General features: G+C 34.3%; 1 protein-coding gene across 1 annotated transcript in view; it reads right to left on the bottom strand.

Annotated features, from left to right (window-relative positions):
* Nucleotides 1-22405, bottom strand: part of LOC110466594 (cholecystokinin receptor type A-like) — a 92315-nt gene extending 69910 nt beyond the window's left edge. The window contains exon 1 of the mRNA XM_021523182.1: nt 21909-22405. Coding sequence (XP_021378857.1) covers nt 21909-22405 — 497 coding nt within the window. The remainder of the gene's footprint in view (nt 1-21908) is intronic.
* Nucleotides 22406-23757: the final 1352 nt, after the last annotated feature.

The raw sequence follows: 23757 nt of genomic DNA on the forward strand, positions 1-23757 counted from the left end.
TTGAAATTGGCTCTGAGCTATACCATTGAATAAGATGACAGTAAAGCTAAAAGGTAACATAAACAGCTCTGATTCGATTTCCGGGAACAGGTAAAAAGGTGAAGGTAAAGCTAACTAAGACTTTCTCCAAACATGTGAACAGGTACACAAGTAAAGGTAAAGCTAACTGACTTCCTCCAAACATATGAACAGGTACATAAGTAAAGGTAAAGCTAACTATGACTTTCTCCAAACGTATGAACAGGTACATAAGTAAAGGTAAGGCTAACTGACTTTCTCCAAACATGTGAACAGGTACACAAGTAAAGGTAAAGCTAAATATGACTTTCTCCCAACATGTGAACAGGTACACAAGTAAAGGTAAAGCTAACTATGACTTTCTCCAAACATGAGAACAGGTACAAAATTAAAGGTAAAGCTAACTGACCTTCTCCAAACATATGAACAGGTACATAAGTAAAGGTAAAGCTAACTGACCTTCTCCAAACATGTGAACAGGTACACAAGTAAAGGCAAAGCTAACTGACTTTCTCCAAACATGTGAACAGGTACACAAGTAATGTTTAACGCATAGAAACAGAACAATGCTTTCTTTTCATACTTGTATAAAGCAGTTGTTTTACTGATGTCACTATCGTCAAGATTTCAATCGCCACTAAGAAAACGAAGTACTGTATGGTTATTACTCAACAGGGACCGTACGCACATATAACGTTGTAATCTGTCGCATACCTTATATACATATAGCGTGTTGTAAATGCGGCAGTGACAGTAAGGAACTGGTTTGTACCTGTATCACCCCAACACTATAAAATATATAGTACCCGGGAGATGTAGGATACTGTGACGATGATTACCTTTCTTTATCTCACTACTCTTTGTCATACCTTTCTCTTGTTCTACCAGTTTGTAGGGGAATAGTGTTATTGGAAATTGAATATATTCATAGCCTTCAATCTGCAACGAAGTCCCCATCAAATTTCAGCCCGTCGGTATATTTAGGTGAGAAGGACACACTTTTTGCAGCTTTAGTTTTAATGTTTCATCCAGAAAACCGCTTAGAATATCTCTTAAGTAGACAATTGACAGGTCTCGAAACATATATTCGTCTACAGATTTACAGTTATATTTACAGTTTACTTATTTCTTTTTGTTCCGAGCTGAATCTGCCCATGATCTTTGTTATTTAACTTCAGCAGAAACTTGTAAAATGATATAACTATCGCCTTTTACGCTAATTATTACAAACTTTTGAAATCATTTGATTTATCATATCGTTACTTTCGATATCAATAGGTTTTAGATATCACCTCCTAAACTGCATATGCACGGTACACGTGCCCTATGTTCAAAACAAAAGCGGGATAACTATATCCCAGATAGGTGCACCTAATGACACCGCTTTTCAAAACATTTCATTCAAAATATTATGTACTATATTGGCTGACGTGTTGACAATAAAAAGAACTCTTACCATTTAAGCACAGTTGACAATTGGCATCGCATCACGTAATAAAAAAAGTACTAAGCATAGTTTCTGTGAAGCTTTTCGAATGCCTTTTAATTTTAAAGTAACCATTGGTATACAAATGGTGGTTGTTATTTCCTGATTATCGTTCAGCATTTAGGGTAATGAATGCCATCAACTGTTTTACCCGTTGTCAGTATAATGTGAGCGGGCGGAATGCTGTGCTGGCTGCCTTCGGCATGGTATTTCAGTGAGATAGCACTATTAAGTCGGCATCACAAGGGTGCAATTACACTGACATATCCTACCTCCAGCACACATACACACATGCACGAATTCACAACACACATGGAGGCACGTCCTTAAATGACCTTAGCTATTGATAGAACGTTAAACAAAATCAAACCAAACCAAACCAAACCCTTCACTTTTGCAATCTAACTGTTATTGTTATGAGAAAATGAGTCAATCTTTACGTAATTATTTTTAAATTCTATACACCGGTGCAGAATTTAGGCTCAGAACCTCAGCATAACCTCAGTTCAGCCCCAGTTTTACTCCCTCTTTTAGAATTTCTCTAACCCACATACATACATGTACATAATAAATATATAATATAAACTTTATTTATTTTACAACACTTATGAAACAAGCTATGTCAACTTATATTAATCACTCTTGTTGGCCCGGATATTAGCGCGCGGGGGGTCTTAGTGTGGGAGGAAATCGGAGTACTCGTAGAAAACCCACATGGTCGGGCAGCTGACTCCATACCTTTACACGTCCGATCAGGGAATCGAAACCCGGCCGCTTTGGTGAAAGGCAAGTGCGCTTTCCACTGCACCACCCGACCAACCAAACATAATAATTGATGGTCACGTATGTGTCTTAGGTGTATACTACAACATGCCTAAATATTATAGACTCTGCAAGTCCTTTTATCATTGACGTTTTACTTTCGGTCAACACATGGTTTTATTAAATCAAGGTCAATTATCAATTTCACTGACATTTTTGATTAATTAAAAGTCGTTTATTGTATCAAATCAGCGGTTTATATGATACAGACATTTTGATAAACATAGGAACCTCCACGATAGCAAATCATTATCAGACTGGTATAGCGACTAATGTTTTAAGTCATGATGGAACAGCACGTGATTGATGTCGATCGATTAAGATCTATGCGCAAAGCCATGTTAAGTCATCACTAAATACACTACATTGCACTTTTGCCGACTCTCCAGATCAATGATATACAACGTTTGAGCCCAATGAAAATATAATTAAATAAAATTATAGCTAATGTGCATAAGTGGACTCACGTTTTAGCGCATTATCAAATTTTTATTTGGATTTCAAATTGTTTGGCACAAGCATCACCGATGAGACAGACCTAGAAGGACGAAACAACTGTATGATGCAGTGTAATTCTTTTTTTTGCAGACAGTATATATTACCAAATTACTCAAAATAGTAACAGTCACCTGTTTGTGTGTTGCGTTCATCCTTTAACAGATTAACGCATTGATGAATTTGCTCACGCGCAATATATACGATATAAACGAAACTATTTACAAATTCTTTAGTTAGCTCAATGATAATTCAGCGCATTATTTAATTGGGAAAAGCGCCGAAATTAGAAACCGCTAAAATATGTACAGTATGAAACTTAGGGATTTGGTGATACGAGCCTTTGGCGAGTTATGTTATTAAACAGCAGTTAATACATTGTGCCAGTTCAAAATAAAATATCAACAATTCCGTTGTAACACCTTTTAAATGATTGATATTTCTAGACGTCCGATAGATAATAAAAGGAAATAATCCACATACCAAACAGGAGATTGGAAGGCTGTTCTATAATTGTGCTGTAGTGTTGTTGAAATATCGATGCATGTGTTCTGAATAGCTAGTAATGCGTAATATTGTGACTTGGGTGCTATTTTAAGAACATTTGGTAGCACAAGTTTCTTCGTATACTGGGTATTTCAACAAAAGAAAGGCGTCTATTATGTGTATAATTTACTGAAACACTGGGATGTTACCGTGAAATAACTGTCATCAGTTTTACTTGTATAATTAAAGGCATTATATGAAAAACACTAAACTCTCATATATAAATGTACTATTTGATAACTCATATTGTATAAACATACTTGTATGTTATTCATTACTATGCATCCAGTAATAGGCATGTACACTGTTGAATGAGACTTAGTTATGACACATCCTTCCACTTCATATTTTTGTGTGACTTTTTTATTCCTGTTTTAGTGTTTGTATATGAGTTTCATTAAATAAGGAAAAAAAGAATGGATTTTGGCTTTATCTTTTGACTTTATTCTCGTTTGTAGATTTTATGATGTATTTCATTATTATTTTTGTTTACTAAACGTTTGCCAAGTTAGTGTGGTATCTCAAAGGCAGCCGACCCAGTATACGAATACTAATAGTTAAGTGCTATTGCATGATACATATCAATACCGAAAATAAAACATTTCGAAGAGCCGATTACAATCGAAAACATTTTGATACCTTTTATTTGTATTAACCTCTGTATTCTCCGCGTTCGATACAATCTGCACTTTAAGACTGACACTACATCACGATTTTGACATAAAACAGTGTTTCCCACATCTTGATTCCTTTTCAATAACTCTTGTAATGATCGAAACGAAATTTTACAAAACACATTCTTCTTGCACTTTATGTAAAAAAGTTGTTGGACCATCTAGGCCATCGTCACTACTTATATGCTCAAGTTTAGTACATTGTAATAACAATTACCAGAAAAGAATGGTAGGGTACATAGGCCAGTGTGTTCGTGCAGACTCAATGGAAATAGCGAGCACCAGCTGGCAGTAATTTATAACGTTCATCACAATGTCTATTCAAATGCGCTAAAAGCAACATACAGTATTAACCTAGATCCTGAACCCAAGGGATTGCCACATAGTGTTTTGAACAATGGTATATGAGGCCATTTATACATTTTTTCACTTTCATATATATGTTTGTAATAAAAGCAGTCTTTTAAGTACACGGACACCAATGTGCCGTCAGGGTGACCATAACTCACTTCTGTGGATGTTTACATATTCCAATAATGAATCGTTATTAACTAGACGAGACGTTTTTATACCAGACATATGGTAACTTATTATTTTTACTCACATATGTGGTTATTTGTTATCTGTTTTTACCAGATAATTAAACGCTGAAGGTGGAGTTTAAACCTTATGGGAAATTTACATTAAGTTCAGTCCCTGCTCACAAAGCCGATCAGGCATTATGCCTTTGGTACCACATAATTGTTCATTGTAAGTTGTTATTCTTCTTTTAAACCCCTTCATGTTCGGGGAAATATTATACCTGCTGTATCACACTGCATGTTGTAAAATGTGAAGCCCCGGCAGATCAGCGATCTGCCAATAGGACAATGAAAGAACCAAAATTGATCTGCTGCCCCAACAACATTTGGAATCTTTACATTTTCCCTCTTCTTCCTTAAAGGGTTTTCGTATCATAACGCTTTGCTTGGCAGTATCCCATTTGTTTGCCTTGGTGTTGAATACTCGCCGAAGTGAGAAAGACGATGGGTATTGTCCACAGACCAGGACATACCAAAGTCATTGAAAATGGCAGTTGCTATATTATCCTGCTAATATTTCAGCGTTTAGAGTAATGGCTATCACAAGGAAGCGATTGTTGTTTTTAAAATGTAACAATGGTAAATAAATGAAAAGAATGAAAATGGATTCCCAATAATGACTCCAACGTTTATTTGATTAATTTAAAGAAATTTGCAACAGGTAAATACAAATGATAAACGGTACTGAACGAAACGGACACACAGACATGCATATGTGACCAATGGGTCGTTTCTACTTATACTGAATAGTGGAGAAATGAATTCACTTTTGCGTCGACACGATGCCGTATTAGCCTTATAGTATGTACCATTATATCGGCTGCTTCATGTGTATTGGAGTTGTAATATTCTCATAACTTTAAATTATAAAAGTTAAGATTGTTGTTGTATTTTCCTTTTGTGTATGTTTTTAATTTGTTACGTTCGTGGAATGTTAACCGTGTTCTAAATTTGCAAGTATTTTCAGATTTTCTTTTTCTGTAGAGATGTATGTGTTCGTCAGTATCGATTTGTTATCTTTAACCTAGCGCATCAGTAATGAAATCTTGGTGGCCCCTAGATTTGATTGATTCCATATAGATATTCGATTTTACGGAACCTGGTGAAAGTGTATCCGCATTAACAGGTGAAGCGGAAGTGCTCCTACTGACCACGGTACGTATCGCAGATACGCGAGTGGTGTAAATGATTTCCTCAATGAAAATTGGAGATATCACTCAGACTGTCTGTCAGGCGAACTTTATAACCAGTGAGGCGGCTAATTGATAACGCCCAGGCAGTTAAATGAAACATACATCTACGACACCGCTTTATCATTGTAATAGCATACATAACTAAAACGCCATGTGAACAATTTTCAACGAATAGAAGTAGAATTGAATGCCAAAAGGCGATAATCATTAAACCTGATGAGTTTAAAAAATCTCGAAGTCCAGGCCTGTGAAAATAACTAAAACAGTGTCACTGTAAAAGCTCTGTCCTGTTTAAGTTAATTTAATTACTGCCACCTCCAATAAGGTTCGTTCAAGCGACAAGTGTAAAGGTAAAATTAAACCTCGCATCTTAGTTATACTGAACATTTGGTGATTGAAGTCATAACGTACAATAATTTGCTGTGAGGTTGAAGAAGGCACAAAATCATAAATATTCAAAGTCTTCAAATATCACCAAATGTACATGTATATGAACAAGTGTGTAAGGAAGTAAAGCAAATTATAATAGGTTATTATATCTGGTTACTCCAATGAACACGTAATGTATATGTTAATGTATAGAAACAACAATAGTCACATGTGCATATAAAACAAACAGAAGAAAAAGTATTACAATTTGTCAAATCATTTAGAACAGGACGAATGTTCCGGTGAAACACAAGAAAGGACCACATCATCAAAACACAACCTGAACTGAAAATTCATACCGAGGGAAAACCACAGGGAGTAATTAAACAAAAGACCTAAAGGGCATCATGAAGCCTTTCTAAGCCTGAAAGAGAAATCAGAATGATAAGCCCTTCCTGCACTACGAATGGTCTTGTCATGATGTCAAATTCAGGAACGTACATAGGTCACTAACGCTCTCAGGCATCATAATCAAGTCTCTATGATTAACAGTGACATCTCTTACGTGGGAATCAGGTCATAAACAGGTCACTAAATGTGATTTCCAGTGGCGTTCTGCGTATTGCATTGGTCAAGAGGACAGATGCATCCGAAAAATTCCGATATCAGTTAGCTTCAGATTCAACAAATATGCTTTTAACCTTATCACTGATCTTGCAGACAAATGTTCTTCCTCTGTTTTTCTTGCTAAAAATTTAAACCAAAAGTATTCACAGATAATGTTAATGTTGCCAGTTTTTACGGAAATGTTCTCCGGCAGTGGGATCAAGCTGTATCATTTTAAGAAGATATCCGTTTAAATATCTTCTCGCTTCGCCCATTTTCTAGCATAGCCCTTGGCAGCATGCGTAAGGTATTGATAAGCAGTTACCAATTGTTTAATTGTACTTAGGGGATGATTTAGGACAAATAAACCGCATACATTATTGCTTCATGTTCAAATAATTATAAGTTGCTAAATGATATACCATGTGACATGTTAATTCGAATAATGAAAAATCTTCAAATAAATCATCTTGAAAATATTATTCAATATAGCTCCAAAATATAATACTGATGCCCTACAAGGTATTAAACCATCAAGGTAGTCAAAGCTTTCTTTGCTATATATTTCAGGTCACGTGTGCCTTTACACTGGCTACCAGCCCCTAAGTTTGTATGAAGAAATTTTCAACTACATTTAACTACTAGCTTATCTCCCCCAAGTTTAGAACTTAGGAATCAGACATCAAAGTCATCTAAATTATAAGAGTTGATTTTTTTTCTAAATGATTCTATATTCTAGAGATGGGGACCAGTCAAGTGTGCCTTTTTGTTATAAATTGAGAGTAATGACCGCATTAAGCATCTTAAGGCTGTAACACTGCCCTTTTTTCCCTGGAATTATTAATGAAGTAGTTTAATAGTACTTTTGAAGTCATTGTCCAATACTTGATTTGCTATATCACAGACATTAATGCTCTTCGACGTTGATGAATCTGCGTTTGTCGTCTGTCATTGTAAACAACCCGATGGAACAGCTTATCCATGCCGTGTCGATCTTATATACCCACCTGAACTGTTAATCAAGGACACTTCATACACTTCTACCTTTTAAACCCGCTTTCCTCGATCTTTCCTTACAGTGTAACTGAGAAAGACGGCTCATTACTAAGCTGTACGATTTCGAATTTTCATGATTGTAGCATGCCTACTTTCCGAGTCAACGGTGTTAACATGGTGCTGCTCATTTGGTATTCAAGAGCGTGCCCCGAATATCGTGATTTCTACTCCTCCGAACACAAGGTTTACAGACATAGTGTTGAAGGCCATGGGCATCATAATATCATTGAGGAATTTGCTTTTGCTTTTTGTCGTAAGTTTGTCTTGTCGTTAAGCTTACTCTTCCGAAATACCCGGTCTTATTCTCCTTTCTCTTCAAGTGTCTTAAGAAAAATCTTTCGATTTCCTCATTTTTTGCCATAGTTAAACGATTTTAAGTTCGAATAACGGTATTATTGACATTTCTGGACTTTTTCCTTTGATTTTCTGATTGATAAAGAAATGTCATGGATTTTCCGTGTTAATATTTACTATATTTTGCATTAGAAAAAGGTGACTTATTTTGAAGGAACTGTTCTTATTTTTCCAATATTGTGCAAATGTTCGGCTCTTCAGGACATTGGTGCATTTTAAAAATATATGAAGATATATATTTTCTGTTTCTGTCTTTGTTGTTATCGTTTCTAAGTGTTTCCTTTTTGTTTCTTCTGTTTCAAAATGACAAACAAACCAATCAAACTGTTGGTTTTGTATTGCGTTATCATTAAATCCCATTATGCAGTATCAAGTTGTCCCGTTTATATGATGATTTTGTAATCCCTTAATCCGAATCCTGGACCCATAAAAAAATCATTTAATATATTTCATTTAGGAAATAATGTTAGTACATAACGTCCTTAATGTATTACTAGCACGGACGTGAATCGTATTCTATAGGATTTATCAAATATCAACCTAATCTACTCTTTGATTTTGGAATAAAAGGAAAGCGCACTTATAAATGTGATAAAATATGTAACGGAGATATCTCATTCACGTGGTTTACAACAAAAATCACTTATCTATTCCGTACATTATCGATATATCAGTCTACCAAGTAATCACATTTGATTTACTTCATTTAATGAGGATGTTGTTCATCCTCTATCTGTCCAGTAAACCGAGTAATTTGCCCCGGTTCTCATGAATAAGTTCCTGTTACATGTAGATGCATTGTATACAATGGTTATGGGTTGATACTTATGAATAAACCTGTCATAATTAAATATAGAACTCTAAGCAAATGTTATTAGGTCAGGGTTTTGTTCTGATTAATTTAGCAGTATTGACAAAAAGTAACCCTTTGTGGCTAAAAATAAATACTAATAACCAATTAATAACATTGAAAGATGAAAATATTTCATCAATTCAGATCAAAGGTTAAATGAAATGAATCAGAGAGTTAAAGCTTAACCTCTATTAAAAGTCACAAGTACAATGCATATTGTTTAACACTACCACACCTCACAAAATTAATTGGCGAGTTATATTAAACGTTAACTATTACAGAAACTTCAAAGCTAATGTTTAAGGTGGCAAAACACTTAACATTACTTAAGCTTATAAGGTTTATTGTAAACGTAGCGCAGATAAATTGACTTACAAAAGTTACAGGTATAATGTAAATGCAGCATTTAACCTTGACCTTACCACAAATCACAGGTTTAAGGCGCAAGTCTGAATATAGAACTGATTTTTTTCACAAATCCCGGTGAAAGGTACAGGTAGCATGTAATCTAAATTCTACCACACCTCACATCTATGTTTTTTTGTTTTGGGTTTTACATCCTTTCACGTTTCTTGTACAACATTTGTGAAGCCCCCTTATCTCGATTCAAGTAAATCGCAATCATAGAAATTATAGTCAGAGGAGTATGGGAGCAGCCCTTCTCAAGCGTATCTTACCACGTGATCAGCTATTAGTCATCATATGTGTGAGTGTGTGTATGCTGGTTTGTTATTTGACCGTGTTTCAGATGACTCGCTTGTTTATCTTATTTCACTACTTTCGTTACTAAATTATCAATGACAAAGAGGATGTTATACTTAGCAGGTTGGAGTGTTGAACAATAAAGGTATGTCTTGTTCAAAGAAACAATAATATTTTTCAATCTGCGGGAACCGATTTTACGCCCTTCCGATTAACGGCGTACTATCCAAAATCCTATACAACTACACTTAGATGTATTCACATGTACACCATGAAACATACTGTATACTATTCTAAATGTAATCAGGGAGAGGTTTAAATAGTATAATATTATTGTTTTTTTGCGACAATCATATTTAATCTTCTCAATTAAGTAATTAAAAAGAAGTGTGATTTCTTTGTACAAAATCAAAAATGTCAATGATCTAAATTTTAACACACCTCACGGGGATAATGTGGAAGGTAGCAACCCACAGATTGAATGCTAAGATTCAGTGTAGCATAAAACCTTACAAACTATAAATATAGCCACAGGGTAAGCTTCTACGAGTGGTTAAATACAAGATAGCTCTAACAAGAGGGCACATATCTCATCATTATCTCATTTAATCATCTGCATAAGAACATTTGAACGAGATAAAAAAAAACCTGATGCATGCATTCATTAGAAAATGTCACTGAACAGAGAAATATGATAATTGATTTAGATATCGTTCCTCATAGTTTCCTTTGAACACCCTGGGGTCATTTGATTATACTGGTGAATGGTGATATATTTCCTGTATTTAGAGATATTTTTGAACATCAAATGATATGACTGGTGACATATATCCGGTATTAAAAGGTTACTAATGCCTACAGTGTTTTCTTGTTTGATCACAGTATGGCCATCGATTGAATTCGTGTAGCTTAGTTGATGACTTGAAGCAGATAGAATTGCTTGATACTAATTAGTTTTGCAACGGTAATTGAATATGATTTGATTTGAATTTCCGACAGCAATAAGAATCAATAACATAATTCCAGCTAATTATCACAATTAGGCCGGTGTATTACGACACTTCGCTCAGCTGTGGCAGGGGGGTTAGCATTGCGATTTTTTAACGGAAATGAAAGGAAGTTTAATATAAACAGATGAGTCCATATAATGGAGCTAGTGTTTAGCTACGACCGCGGAAAATAGTGAAAATGGTACACTAGTTAATAGATGTGTTCAAATATGAAACCTGTATTTGTTAAAGATTTTGAGATGACATTTTGCTATAAAATCATTTTATTGAAATATATTTGAATCACCAAGATAATCAAGATATTATTTTTTGATATTTTCACTTTTTCTATTTCCGTACCTCTGACGTTATATGAGTATTACTACGGTTCTCCCCTCCTTTCTACAGGGTTAGCACTCATAGAAGCTGCGACTATATTTATAGTTTGTAAGGTTTTATGCTACACTGTATCTTAGCATTCGATCTTTGGGTTGCTACCTTCCACATTATCCCCGTGAGGTGTGTTAAATTTTAGGTAATTGACATTTGTGAAATTGTACAAAGAAATCAAACTTCTTTTAATTACTTAATTGAGAAGATCAACTGTTATTGTCGCAAAAAAAAGTATTATACTATTTAAACCCCAACCTGAATAAGGTCCCTGATTACATTTAGAATAGTATACAGTATGTTTTCATGGTGTACATGTGAATACATTTAAGTGAAGTTGAATAGCACTTTGGATAGTACGCCGTTAATCGGAAGGGCGTAAATTCGGTTCCCGCAGGCTATTTTTTTTTTTTTTTAATTGTTTCTTTGAGCAAGACATACCTTTATTGTTCAACACTCTAACCTGTCAAATATAACACCCTCTTTGTTATTTATAATTTAATAAAGCAAGTGGTGAAATAGGATAAACAAGCGAGTCATCTGAATCACGGTCAAATAACAAACCAGCGTACACACACTCACACATATGGTGACTAATAGCTGTTCACGGGTAAGATACGTTTGAGAAGGACTGCTCCCATACTCTTCTGACTATAATATTTATGATTGCAATTTACTTGAATCGAGATAAGGGGGCTTCACAAATGTTGTACAACAAAACATAATAGGACGTAAAACCCAAAACAAACAAACATAAATGTGAAGTGTGGTAGAATTTAGATTACATACTACCTAACACTGTTATTTGTGCAAAAATCAGTTCTATATTCAGGCTTGCGCCTTAAACCTGTGATCTTTGGTAAGGTCCAGGTTAAATGCTGCATTTACATTATACCTGTAATTTTTGTTAGTAAATTTCTCTGCTCTATGTTCACAATATACCTTCTAAGCTTAAGTAATGTTAAGTTTTTTGCCACCTTGAACATTATCTTTGCAGTTTCGGTAATAGTACATGATTAATATACCTAGCCCATTACTTTTACGAGGTGTGGTAGTGTTAAATAATATGCATTATATTTTTAATAGAGGTTAAACTTTAAACTTTCTGATTCATTTCATTTAACCTTTGATCTGGATTAATGAAATATTTTTACCTTTCAAAGTTATTAACTGATTATTAGTATTTATCTTTAGCCACAAAGGGTTACTTTTTGTCAATACTGCTAAATTGACCAGAACAAAACCCTGACCTCATAACATTGGCTTGAAGTTCTATATTTTATTATGACAGGTTTATTCATAAGAACCAACCAATAATCATGGCTGTCAATGCATGTAACGGAAACTTATTCATGAGAACCAGGGCAAATTACTCGGTTTACTGGACAGACATAGGATGAACATCATCCTCATTAAATGAAGTAAATAAAATGTGATTACTGGGTAGAACAAGAAGACAGACTGAAATGTAGTTATTGTACGAATTAGATAAGTGATTTTTGTTGTAAACCATGTGAATGAGATATCTCCATTACATATTTTATCAAATTGATTTAAAAGTATGTATGGCTTATGAAGTATACATGTAGGTCATTTAAACGGACAGAGATCACGAACTTTAATAAGTTCGAATCGGTGTCCTTATTTATTGCACATACGTATGTATGTGGAATTAAAACGCTAATATGATAATCAGGTAATGGCCTGTTACATGATTTGTTAATCATGAGATAATGTTTTTAGTTAACAAAATGTTGACAGTTGTTTTCCTGTTGATCATCCGGCCATTTAACCTCACATTTGGACGTGATTCTGTTACTTACACATTTGCTGTGCAAAGAAGTGTTTTTAAATAGAAAATATTGATTTAAAGATGCTTATATACCAATATAACATTATATATACTTTACTTATTGCTAAATGGCTTGAGTGATCACTATCCCGTGTGTTTTGTAAGGAACCGCAAATTTGGTATGAAGTTTTCACACACTTCGATATTTTACAGATCATTTCATTCCTACATTACTTATATGACCTTGAACTTGTACCATGGTCAATAATAGAGTCATTCCCGGGTGTGGATGACACCCTCCATGCTTGGATGGACCTTTTCCTTGCTGTTGTAGATCCACATGCACCCAAGCTTCAAAGGAGAGTGAAACTGTCTTCTCAACCAGAGTAGATGGACAATAATATACTAGAAAATATTCGTTTGAGAGATCATTATCAACAGAACGGCGATACCGCCAGATATCGCCAACAGCGAAATAAAGTTACGAAACTAATTAAAGACGCCAGGTCTGTCTTTTCCCAATTGTAATCGAGAACAATCTCGATAACCCTAGTAAACTTTGGAAATATATTCGCGAAGTGGCTCCTAAGCAGTCTACTTCTTCTTCTAGTATGGTTGAAGTAGACGGCAAACCTGTATTTGACAAACTGGATATTGCCGAAACCTTCAACACATATTTTGCATCTATTGCTAGTTATTTATGCACAAGATTGAATAATGTATCTGCTTCATTTGATATATTGCGCAATTTTATTCAGTCCATAATCACTGAAAATTGTGTATTTTCAATTCCTAGAGTCATAGAGTAATTCATTGCTGATTTCCTTAAGTCTCTAGACACTCATAAAGCTATAGGTTTAGATGATTTTAGTTGTAAGCTGTTAAAAACAGCAAGTTCTCATATTTCTTCTTCTTTGACATGTATGCTTAATTCGAATGTAACAACTGGTAAATTTCCTAGCCAATGAGAAAACTTCAAAAGTTATACCACTGCACAAAGGTGGGTCAATTTCGGATATATCAAACTACAGACCGATTTCGGTCTTACCAATTATATCTAAAATTCTAATAAGACATATTCATAATAGTTCTTATGCTTTTTTTAAATGGACATAATCTACTAGTTGCCTCACAATCAGGATTTTGTAAACATCACGCCTATGAGACTGCCCTTCTCAGTATTGTCAATTATTGGGCAAAAGAAGGTGACAATGGAAATATCAATGGTGTGCTTTTTTTTTTATAGATTTTAGAAAAGCCTTTGATATGGTCAACCATAAAGTGTTAATTCAAAAGCTAGCAATATATTAATGTGATTCCACATGTTTGAATTCATTTAAATCTTACCTTTCACATCGATTTCAAAAGGTTACTGTATCTAGCCAAATCTCTAGCAGTAAGCCTATTACACATGGTGTACCACAGGGGTCCAAATTAGGTCCTCTCATTTATTTTTATAAATGATTTGTCACTTAAACTTCAGTCTTCCACTGATATGTATACCGACGACTCAACTTTAAGTGCGTCAGGTTGTTCTATTCCTGTTGTTCAGGAGCAGCTGCAATCAGACCTTATCAAAGTCCAAGAGTGGTGTTGTGAAAATAAAATGATTCTGAATACAAGTAAAACCAAATGTAAGGTTATTGATACAAAACAGAAATTGAGTAGAACGAATGATGTTTTAAACATTACATTAGATCTGAAAATGATCGAACAGGTGAAATCTGAAAAAACTCTGGGTGTCAAAATTGACAACAATTTATCTTGGTCAGATCACGTTGCATATATTGTCTCTGAAGTAAACCACGGTTTGGGTTTACTTAAACGTATACGTCAATATTTGCCACTTCCAGCCAGATTGAAAAAAAATCATTCCTGTATTTTCTCCCACTTCGTGTATTGTTGTACGGTGTGGAGCGGATGTTCTCTTAACCTAATACAGAAATGATCAAAAGCACAGAAACAGGTTGCAAAATTGCTTTTAGATGCTCCTTTTGACACCCCATCTGTGGAAATGTTTTCTGTATTAAGATGGATACCAATTTAGATTATTTGAAATTTAAAAGAGGTGTTATGGTGTATAAATGTGTCAATAATCTTGTACCTGACCACCTATCTACACAGTTCAATTTTTCTAATGACACCCGTACAAGATCAGCTTCCCAAAACGTTATACAAGTACCAAAACAGCGTACTCATTTTATTTAAAACAGTTGGTGGTGGAAGGGAGTCAAATTTGGAACAGCTTAACAGTAGAAACACGACTTTCATCCTCCCTTCCTAAATTCAAACACAATATGATTGGAAGCATTAGGAATACAGTTTAAGTGCTGTTGGTTTTTTTTTTTTTTATCAAAGAAACCTCTTAATATAGCTTTTTGATGTTTTATTATTTTGATATTAGCGTGTGTGCTGTCAATTTATAGTTTTTGCTACATTAGCATATATTTAATTTAGACATTTGATTTTTAACTGAATACCATATTGGTTCAGCTTAGAATAGTGTAGCTTTGCTTTTGTGAAAATTTTAATGAATAGTGTAAATGACCCTTTAACTGTGTATATATTTAGTCAAATTATCGTAATTTAATAAGCTCAATTACTTTTATGCCTATGCATACTGTGATAATAATTTGAATGCTCATTTGTTTTCTATTATATCATGTTTTTAACAAACCTTTTACTAACAGAGGACTCCGTGGAAGATTAGATTTGCTAAACAGGTTTTTTATCCTTAATAAATAAAGTTTATTATTATCATTATTATTATTATTACTGCCACTTATGGTTACAATCACAGTTTTAGTTTGTAAATAATGACGAAAATGTAACGTTCTAAATTGATGCGACATGCGACGTTATTGATTTTCAATTTTTGTATGTGATTTTTCACAATCCTATTATTTCCCAACTAATGGTAGTTTGGAAAAGAAATTAATTCAGAGCGACCCTTGACTCTTAAATATTCCAAAGATAGGCCATGATCTGCTAAATACTTTTTTCATCTCCAAATATAAGCCAAAACTGGTAGGGGTGTCCCGATTTGGGTACAACTACACCTGTTTCACAATTACGTAACCATGACTATATTTCCGGTTATATTTATAGAAACACGCGCCGGAAATATCAACTTGCTATCAAAGTAAAAAGATAATGATACCTTTTTAGGAACAGCGACCGAACATTATTGGGATTGGTACTATGGTATGAAATAAATCAATATTTCACTAAAAAGTGTCCCGATTTGGGTACTGTGACGTTACAATTTTGAATATTTATACAGATATCTTTAAATAAAACACTTTATAATCTTTAAAACAGCCAGGATGAAAATCACAAACAATACCTCTATATTACTTCTAACATATCTCGGCAAACAACTTTTATAATCTAAAACAATTTTAAACAACTCAACTTTAATTAAAACTTTAATTATATTATTACAAATAACGCAATTTACCTTTAGTAGCTGCAAATAACACACAATAATTGTCATTGTAACGTTTTGGAATGATGGTAAAAAAACCTCGGCAGATTACAATAAACTTGTTTCTGATGGCTGTGTTACTAAGTACATTTGTATCCTTTTCCTCGCCTACATTTCCTCATACAACTACAGTAGCCATTGTTATTTTAAGTGAAACAGTGAACCTAGCCAAACATTTTACCAAATTCAGTATAATCAGCTATCAAATTGATTTACTCAGTAATCTATCACAGTATTCATCTACGTAAATTTTAACCGTTTCATTTGATTAAGAGTCGAATTCTGGACTCTGTTAAACCACGCACATTTCTTTCAGCTTCCTTCTTCAGTAATCGAGTTTCTATCGATAAGAGTTCACGATTTCGTGACTATTAACAGAATTTTAACGAAATAAATAAGTTAAACAAAGTTAATCTTATTGTACCTGCCTTAACTGAACAGCGACAAAAATGGTAAAGAAAAGAGTTTATAGTAAACACGGGTATAACTGACATTAGCAATACATATTGTATGCGTCTAGTTTGAGAGTTATACGGTTACGAAGCGTAACGGTGAGAATCTTAATTCAGGAAAACCTTAACAATGGAATACCGTCATTTGTATACATTTATGTCAACTTAAATCAACACATGTTTAGCCACTAACTCTTTATTAAGAATGTTTCTACAGGGTACGTTACAAATAAATACCAAAAGTCACTCTTTTTCAAAGCCCCTTTAGGGTACAAAGGAAACGAGAGTCATAGTTGAGCTATTCTGGAGTTAACATACTGCTGTCTTAAATGAGATAAATTAAAGGCTATGGTGATGTCATTTTATTTGTATTATGACGTTGTATATAATAACATCATACTAACAGTTAACAAACTTCTTGTTTGATATTAAAATATGGACTTAATTTAGAGGTTAGGGACATTTATTCAAAATAAAGAAACATTTTTATCAAAGGTATATGAGTTTACACAAAATTTGTAATGACAAAAACAAAACAAAAACAAACAAACACAAACACAAACACCGACCTGTAGCTTTTAAAGATGGTGTCTGTATGAGTGTGATAATGTGTAAGGGTTACATGTACTTCGATCCTGAAATAGCCTAACACCGTTTTAACTCTCAGATGTATGAAGACAGAGCACGTTCGGAAATAGAAGACAATTTTAAAAAAACGATTGTAAACAGTGAATAGAGTGTCTAAAAAAACACGTTGTGCAATGGGTCGAACCTTTCTGCCATTAACCGACGTATTTCCGTGTCACCTGCAGTTAACCCATATACAACTGTCTGGTCCTAGACGACCGACTGTGTTGTAGGCCGTTCAGAATATTTGAATTACATTCCTGGAAAACTTGAGTATAGTGATTCATGGTCGATCATTTTCCTGGATATAAATCACAAGGTAAACTGGAAGCTAAAAATATCTTTTTTCGGAAACATTGAAAAAAAATGAAACGCTCTGTTCTTGACGGCGTTTTGACCTCAGTTGACTTTGGGTCCTTATTTTTGGATGTGAATTAAGCATTAGGAAGAATAATCATAAGTACATAAACCATATTACAGAAAATAAAATACAGCTACTAAAAACATAGCTGATACGGGTATATAATGAAACAATACTAGGTGTATGTTTTATCTCTATTTTTACTGTTGCGCTACGTGCTTTCGTAGTCGTATTCGTCTCTCAACCCCCAGCCACCAAAGGAAGACAATAGAAAATAGAAAAAACACTGAAATATTTGACGTCAATTACATGTAAGGACATATATTCTATATTACTTATTGTCAAGGAATTTGGTCAAGTTTAATACATGCATGTACTTGTAGCTAGAAAATACTTAATGAACCTGAATCATTGATGACCAGACAATAGTACTAATATCAGTGTGTTTTTTGTTTCAGCCCTAACAATACCTCGTACATATCAAAAAAAGTAAATATCGAAATAGTAAACTTCTTCCTTGTAATCTTATTGTTCTAGCTTATTTAACATAATCATAACGGCCATCTTTGTATTCCATATCGACTGTGTTATTCAAGTAATATATTTCAGCAATATCAACAGGTAAATTCCTCCGCATTATTGTCACCATTTACTGCTGCAAATGTCACCGGCAAGAAAAAAGCACTAAACGGAACATTTCCCTTCTAGCTACATATGCTGCATTAGCTAGTATACTTTCTATAGCCATCAGTCAATCGATTTCTACATAAATCTTATAAGATCGAGTTTCACAAAATGAGGTTTACATAAAAAAAGTCAAATGTCACTGTGAAATTGACAAAACATTTTGCAAAAACCTATTCTGATTTCATTTCACTGATGTCGTTATGTGCCCTAAAATGTACCTTTTGGGACATATTTATCTATGTTTAATGATGATTAACCTGTTAGAAACTTTTCATCGTTTTTAAGTAGTTGAGTATATCTATATATATCAACGTGAAAAGGTAATGGGTCACCTGACGACCACGTGGGTTTCCTCCAGGTACTCCGGTTTCCTCCCACATAAATACCATCTGCGCGCTTCCATCCCGCCCACCACGAGTGATTAATGTTTTTAAAAACTTGATTTGTAAGTGTTTCGAAATAGAATAGAATATATTATACTGTAAAAGTCTGTGTACTCGTTCCATTGAACATATCGTACGTATGATATTGGAGGTATTGATCGCTACAATGTAATACGTGCGTTCTCTATCATAGTTATAAGATCCAATATGAAATATGATGAAGTCATATATTTGAAATGAAAATAATAGCACGTAATTCTTAAGATTACAAAATCCAAACGCCACTCAAAAAGATGAATGAGGAATATATAAATACATCTGTATATATCGATATATTTACATCTGTTGGGCGGGATGGAAGCGCGCAGATGGTCTTAAGGTGGGAGTACCTGGAGGGAACCCACGTGTTCGTCAGGTGACCCATTACCTTTTTACGTTGATATATATAGATAGACTATTCAGCTACATAAAAACGATGAAAAGTTTCTAAAATGTTAATCATCATTAAACATAGATAAATCCGTCCCAAAAGGCAAACGTTGTTTAATATTATTATTGAAACTAATCAAACGTTCCAGGTTTGTTATTGTCTAACTTTATCACATGAATAGGCAGAGGTTAATAAAATATGAACATGTCCATATCATACCCGAAATCACAATCATATTGTCATGTCAGCCTAAGGGACCGGGACTCTAGGACTGATATGGGTGCTATTAAATGAAACCAGAGGAAAAACAGATATGAAGCTTGCTGAGCGAATGTGGCCTAACCAGATATAGCGTTATGGCGGCTAGCATTACAATGTTTTGCACATGCAAAACAATCTCTATTACAGAAGAGTATATACAGATGTGGCTTTTGTTATACTAAATATATACTTTCTGTACAAGCTTTATTCTTTATTATCAATTAGTTAACGTGCTCTTTTTAAGTTTTTTAATTATATCGCAAGAACTTTAATTGCCTCCCTTGGTTGCTTCTTGCAGGAAAACACGTTGAAAAGTATTCATATATCGAAAATCCAAATGGGCATATGAATTTAGAAAGATGCTACCAAGTATATGCATTCACAAAGAAAAATGAAATAAATAATATAACTGTTACAATTTTACAGACACATATGAGATCGGTTGTTTTTCATAAGGAAATATAACTTATACAGTAACTGGAGAAAATCAGAACTATTCATATTGCTGTTTGATTAAAATGTGCTGTTTGGGAGTTTTATTTAATTCGAAATGCACGTTTCATGTCGTATTTATTGATGAACGTTAGTTTATGTTAAACCGATACTCACTGTATGATCATTTTATCCGTATAAGTCGTGAAACGGTATATCAATCAATCAATCAATCATTTCGGCCTCATAGCTGGTCACATTCTGTTTCTACGAAGACGGATACGATCATGCTATATCACCTTTATTTATCTATGCAAAGGTTTTTTTGTCAACATAAAATTATTTGATCATACAGCAAAATAATTATTAAGAACGAAGAACAAAGTCATCCACGCACACATGTATCTATCACACCGATTCAGGCAAGCAATCTATCGCAATTTGTACCTACAACGGAAGGTCTTTTTTAATTCTCATCATGAATATGGCGTTGCCTGAACGTCATAACATCCACTTTCTTGTTCGCCGACGACCTTATTGAATTGGATTGTTTTGTAAGTTAGCGAGGTTGTACAATTAACCCACGTTTTGCAGAGAGACTTGATCGAAACCTAATTTTTCTCGCCAGTAACTATGATTAGACTTATCGCCCTCGGATTGTCACGGTGAATGCTAATGAAGGTTTTAATCTTCAACAACAGAACAAAATTAATTGAATGGTTAAATCAGTGCCTACGCTCGGTGGTGTCTATAGCGTAACATTGGAACAAAGTGTATAGTTAGGAAAAGTAGAAAGATCCCTTCGTTAACACCAACCCTGATAGTATGTTAATGATAGCAGAATGTTTTTTCGTGAACCTTTCGTTAGTTATGTTTTTTTTGACATTGATCCTTCTTAGGTGATTTCCAAATAAAATGCATAGGGTATACGTAAAGGTTACCTCTTTACACATAAATACACATACTAACTTACTACTTTTATTTTGAAAAATAATCTACAAACCTATCTGTAGATACTCGATTCCGGTTCGGGAAAGGATAAAGGTAAGTGCCAATCGTTCAATTAACATAAAACCGTGAAAAATAAAAGAGATGTCATTAAATCCCGTATTACTGATAAATCGCTATAACAGACAATGTAATTCATGGATAAATGTAAATGTTCTTACAACAGCGCAGTATCATGTTTACTATGTTTACTATGATAAATATGTGTTTGATTTAATGTAATCACATATTAGAGGGGAAAGTGCTGAAACAAGTCTATTGGTACAAAAACAACCAGACGTGCTATTACGTGTATCAAAGAGGTTACGTGCACGAAGAAAAAACACTAATACAAATACAATATCATGCTTAATTTGAATGTGTTCTCCTGCTAACTATTAAAGCATCATTTGTAAAATATAAATCCGATAAGGATCTTTGAGAAACACCAAAAGTCTGAAGCGGTGTTCCTTATATTTGGCAATACATTTATGCATGTATCGTTTCTTTGTAATAACGCTTATGACAAGACATAATCGTTAGTTTTAAAACGTTTTAAGCTGCTTACATTTAAGCAAAATTCTACCTAATAAATCATGACGTTAGTTTCCAATTAATCCTTTCTTATAAATAATATATTATCGATGGATATAAATGTTGAAAATATTTGAAAATCAAAAAGATTATTCAAAAGGTCTTAAAACAGACATACGTTAATTAAAATGACTTATTTCATATTTAAATATCATTTGAAATTTCCATAAACAAAGTACAAATTGGTGACAGTAATTCTCTGATTAAACATCTTTTTGATTGAAATGAAATTCTGTGTAGCATAACAGGTATAAGAAACATTAAAGTGAATTGATTCTTACCTTTCCACACTCACAGCCGACAAATTAAGAATCGAAGCAGACGCCGATAACATTTCTACAAATCCTGAAAACTTGCAAAGAACATCCCCAAACGTCCAGTGGTCAACTACATAGCGAGCTGTCTCGTACGGGACACATACAACCAGAAACAACATGTCAGCGGCCGCTAAACTGACCATAAACGTGGATGTTACACTACGAGCTTTTCGGTCACCTAAAACTGCAAAAATCACCAAGATATTCCCAATGACACCCATCAGGAATGTCAACCCGTAAACAGTTATTGTTGGAATAAAGTGAGGCTCTCGTACCCATACTTTTCTCAGATTTTCCAATTCACCCGGGTACTCAAACCTGTTATAAGCCATGTCTTCGTATGAATCGTAGAATCTTTGTAATTCGTCGTTAAGATTTGGGGTGGTGAAACTGGTCAGGTTCATTAGAGGGTTTGTAAAAGATTGACCATCAATAGCACCGGCGATCAGCGTTGTTCCCATTGCGCCTGCTTACAGCGCTTGATAAGGTGCTTACAATACCATCCATTGCTGGCTGATTCTGTTCTCAGTAGGTGCTGATCAGCACTGCTGTATCTTTAACGCCACCGCCTCGCATTTCGCCCTATTGATCCCACTGAGCGTTGTAACGCGCAACCATTGTCTTCTCATTATCAAAGCTGTGATATAGGTAATGAATCGAATGCTGAGTAATAATACACATCAATTTCGGACGATTGCTTTGCAAATATCCGTAGTGCTGTGTCTATTAATACAGAACTTATCTAACACACGAAAATCCCTTCTAGAAAAAGTTTTTTTTCTCTGTAAATATACGTAAAAATGTTACAAAATTAGTCTGATTACTTACTTTGTACTTATAAATAATCTGGTGTCACGTGTTTAGATATTAATGTTGAAATATAAAATATTTACACACTCTCATACAACATGTTTCAGTATGCGGCAAGCTAACACGGGTATGTGTCGAACATCACACAGCAGTTGTGTTTATGGAAATGGCTACACTGTCATCTATTTCTCTCGCGAAAATAACAGATAGTTTATAAATACAAATACGGTATGTTTTTCTACCGTTGGCTATGCTAAGAGCGATAACACACCTTTTTATCATTTGAAGCTTATTTGGGAATGTAATCAAGAAATTAAAGCAAACTTGTCTCCGTTGCCCCCTCTGGCCGATCGTGCTCTATCACATATGGGCGTATGAAGATGCCTGGCGACAATAGAATTGTAGGATGTGTTCGTCATGATATTATATACCATGGCCACGATTATTGCTTGCAAGACAACTTTTGCAAATTGTAAAATGGAGTTATACAATGTATTACATTTATCGAATGACGTTTAATATAATATGACAGTCATGAGAATTTAGAAGACACAGAGATTAAAGTAAAGCAATGATGAAGTGGACTTCGGACAAAGTGCTCTCCGAGTAATGACATATTCTTAAACACATTTTTCCACCCGTGATGATGACTCACGTTAAACAAAGGACTGAAGTTACATGTAGGACATGATCTGTAGTTATAAACTGATCATCTCTGAAACTTGATATACTATGGTTTACTGTTATTACCCTTCCATCACCATTATATTAATCGTGTTCACACGATGTCCACAGTTATGGCATCATTACTCAGGGGTTATAATGAAGACGTCAACGCATTTGGTCAAATCGTTATCCATTATAATATTTTAAAAATATTTTGATAAAACATTGCTCTACGTCTTAAGTGTGGAGCTGGTATCAAACAGCCATTAGCCATGCCTACATCCTGGACAGAACATTACAGTGATATCTATCTCAATTGATATCTTTTGACGAATAT

The sequence above is a fragment of the Mizuhopecten yessoensis genome, unplaced genomic scaffold (genome assembly GCF_002113885.1).
Source record: "Mizuhopecten yessoensis strain PY_sf001 unplaced genomic scaffold, ASM211388v2 scaffold11139, whole genome shotgun sequence".
NCBI lineage: Eukaryota > Metazoa > Mollusca > Bivalvia > Pectinida > Pectinidae > Mizuhopecten > Mizuhopecten yessoensis.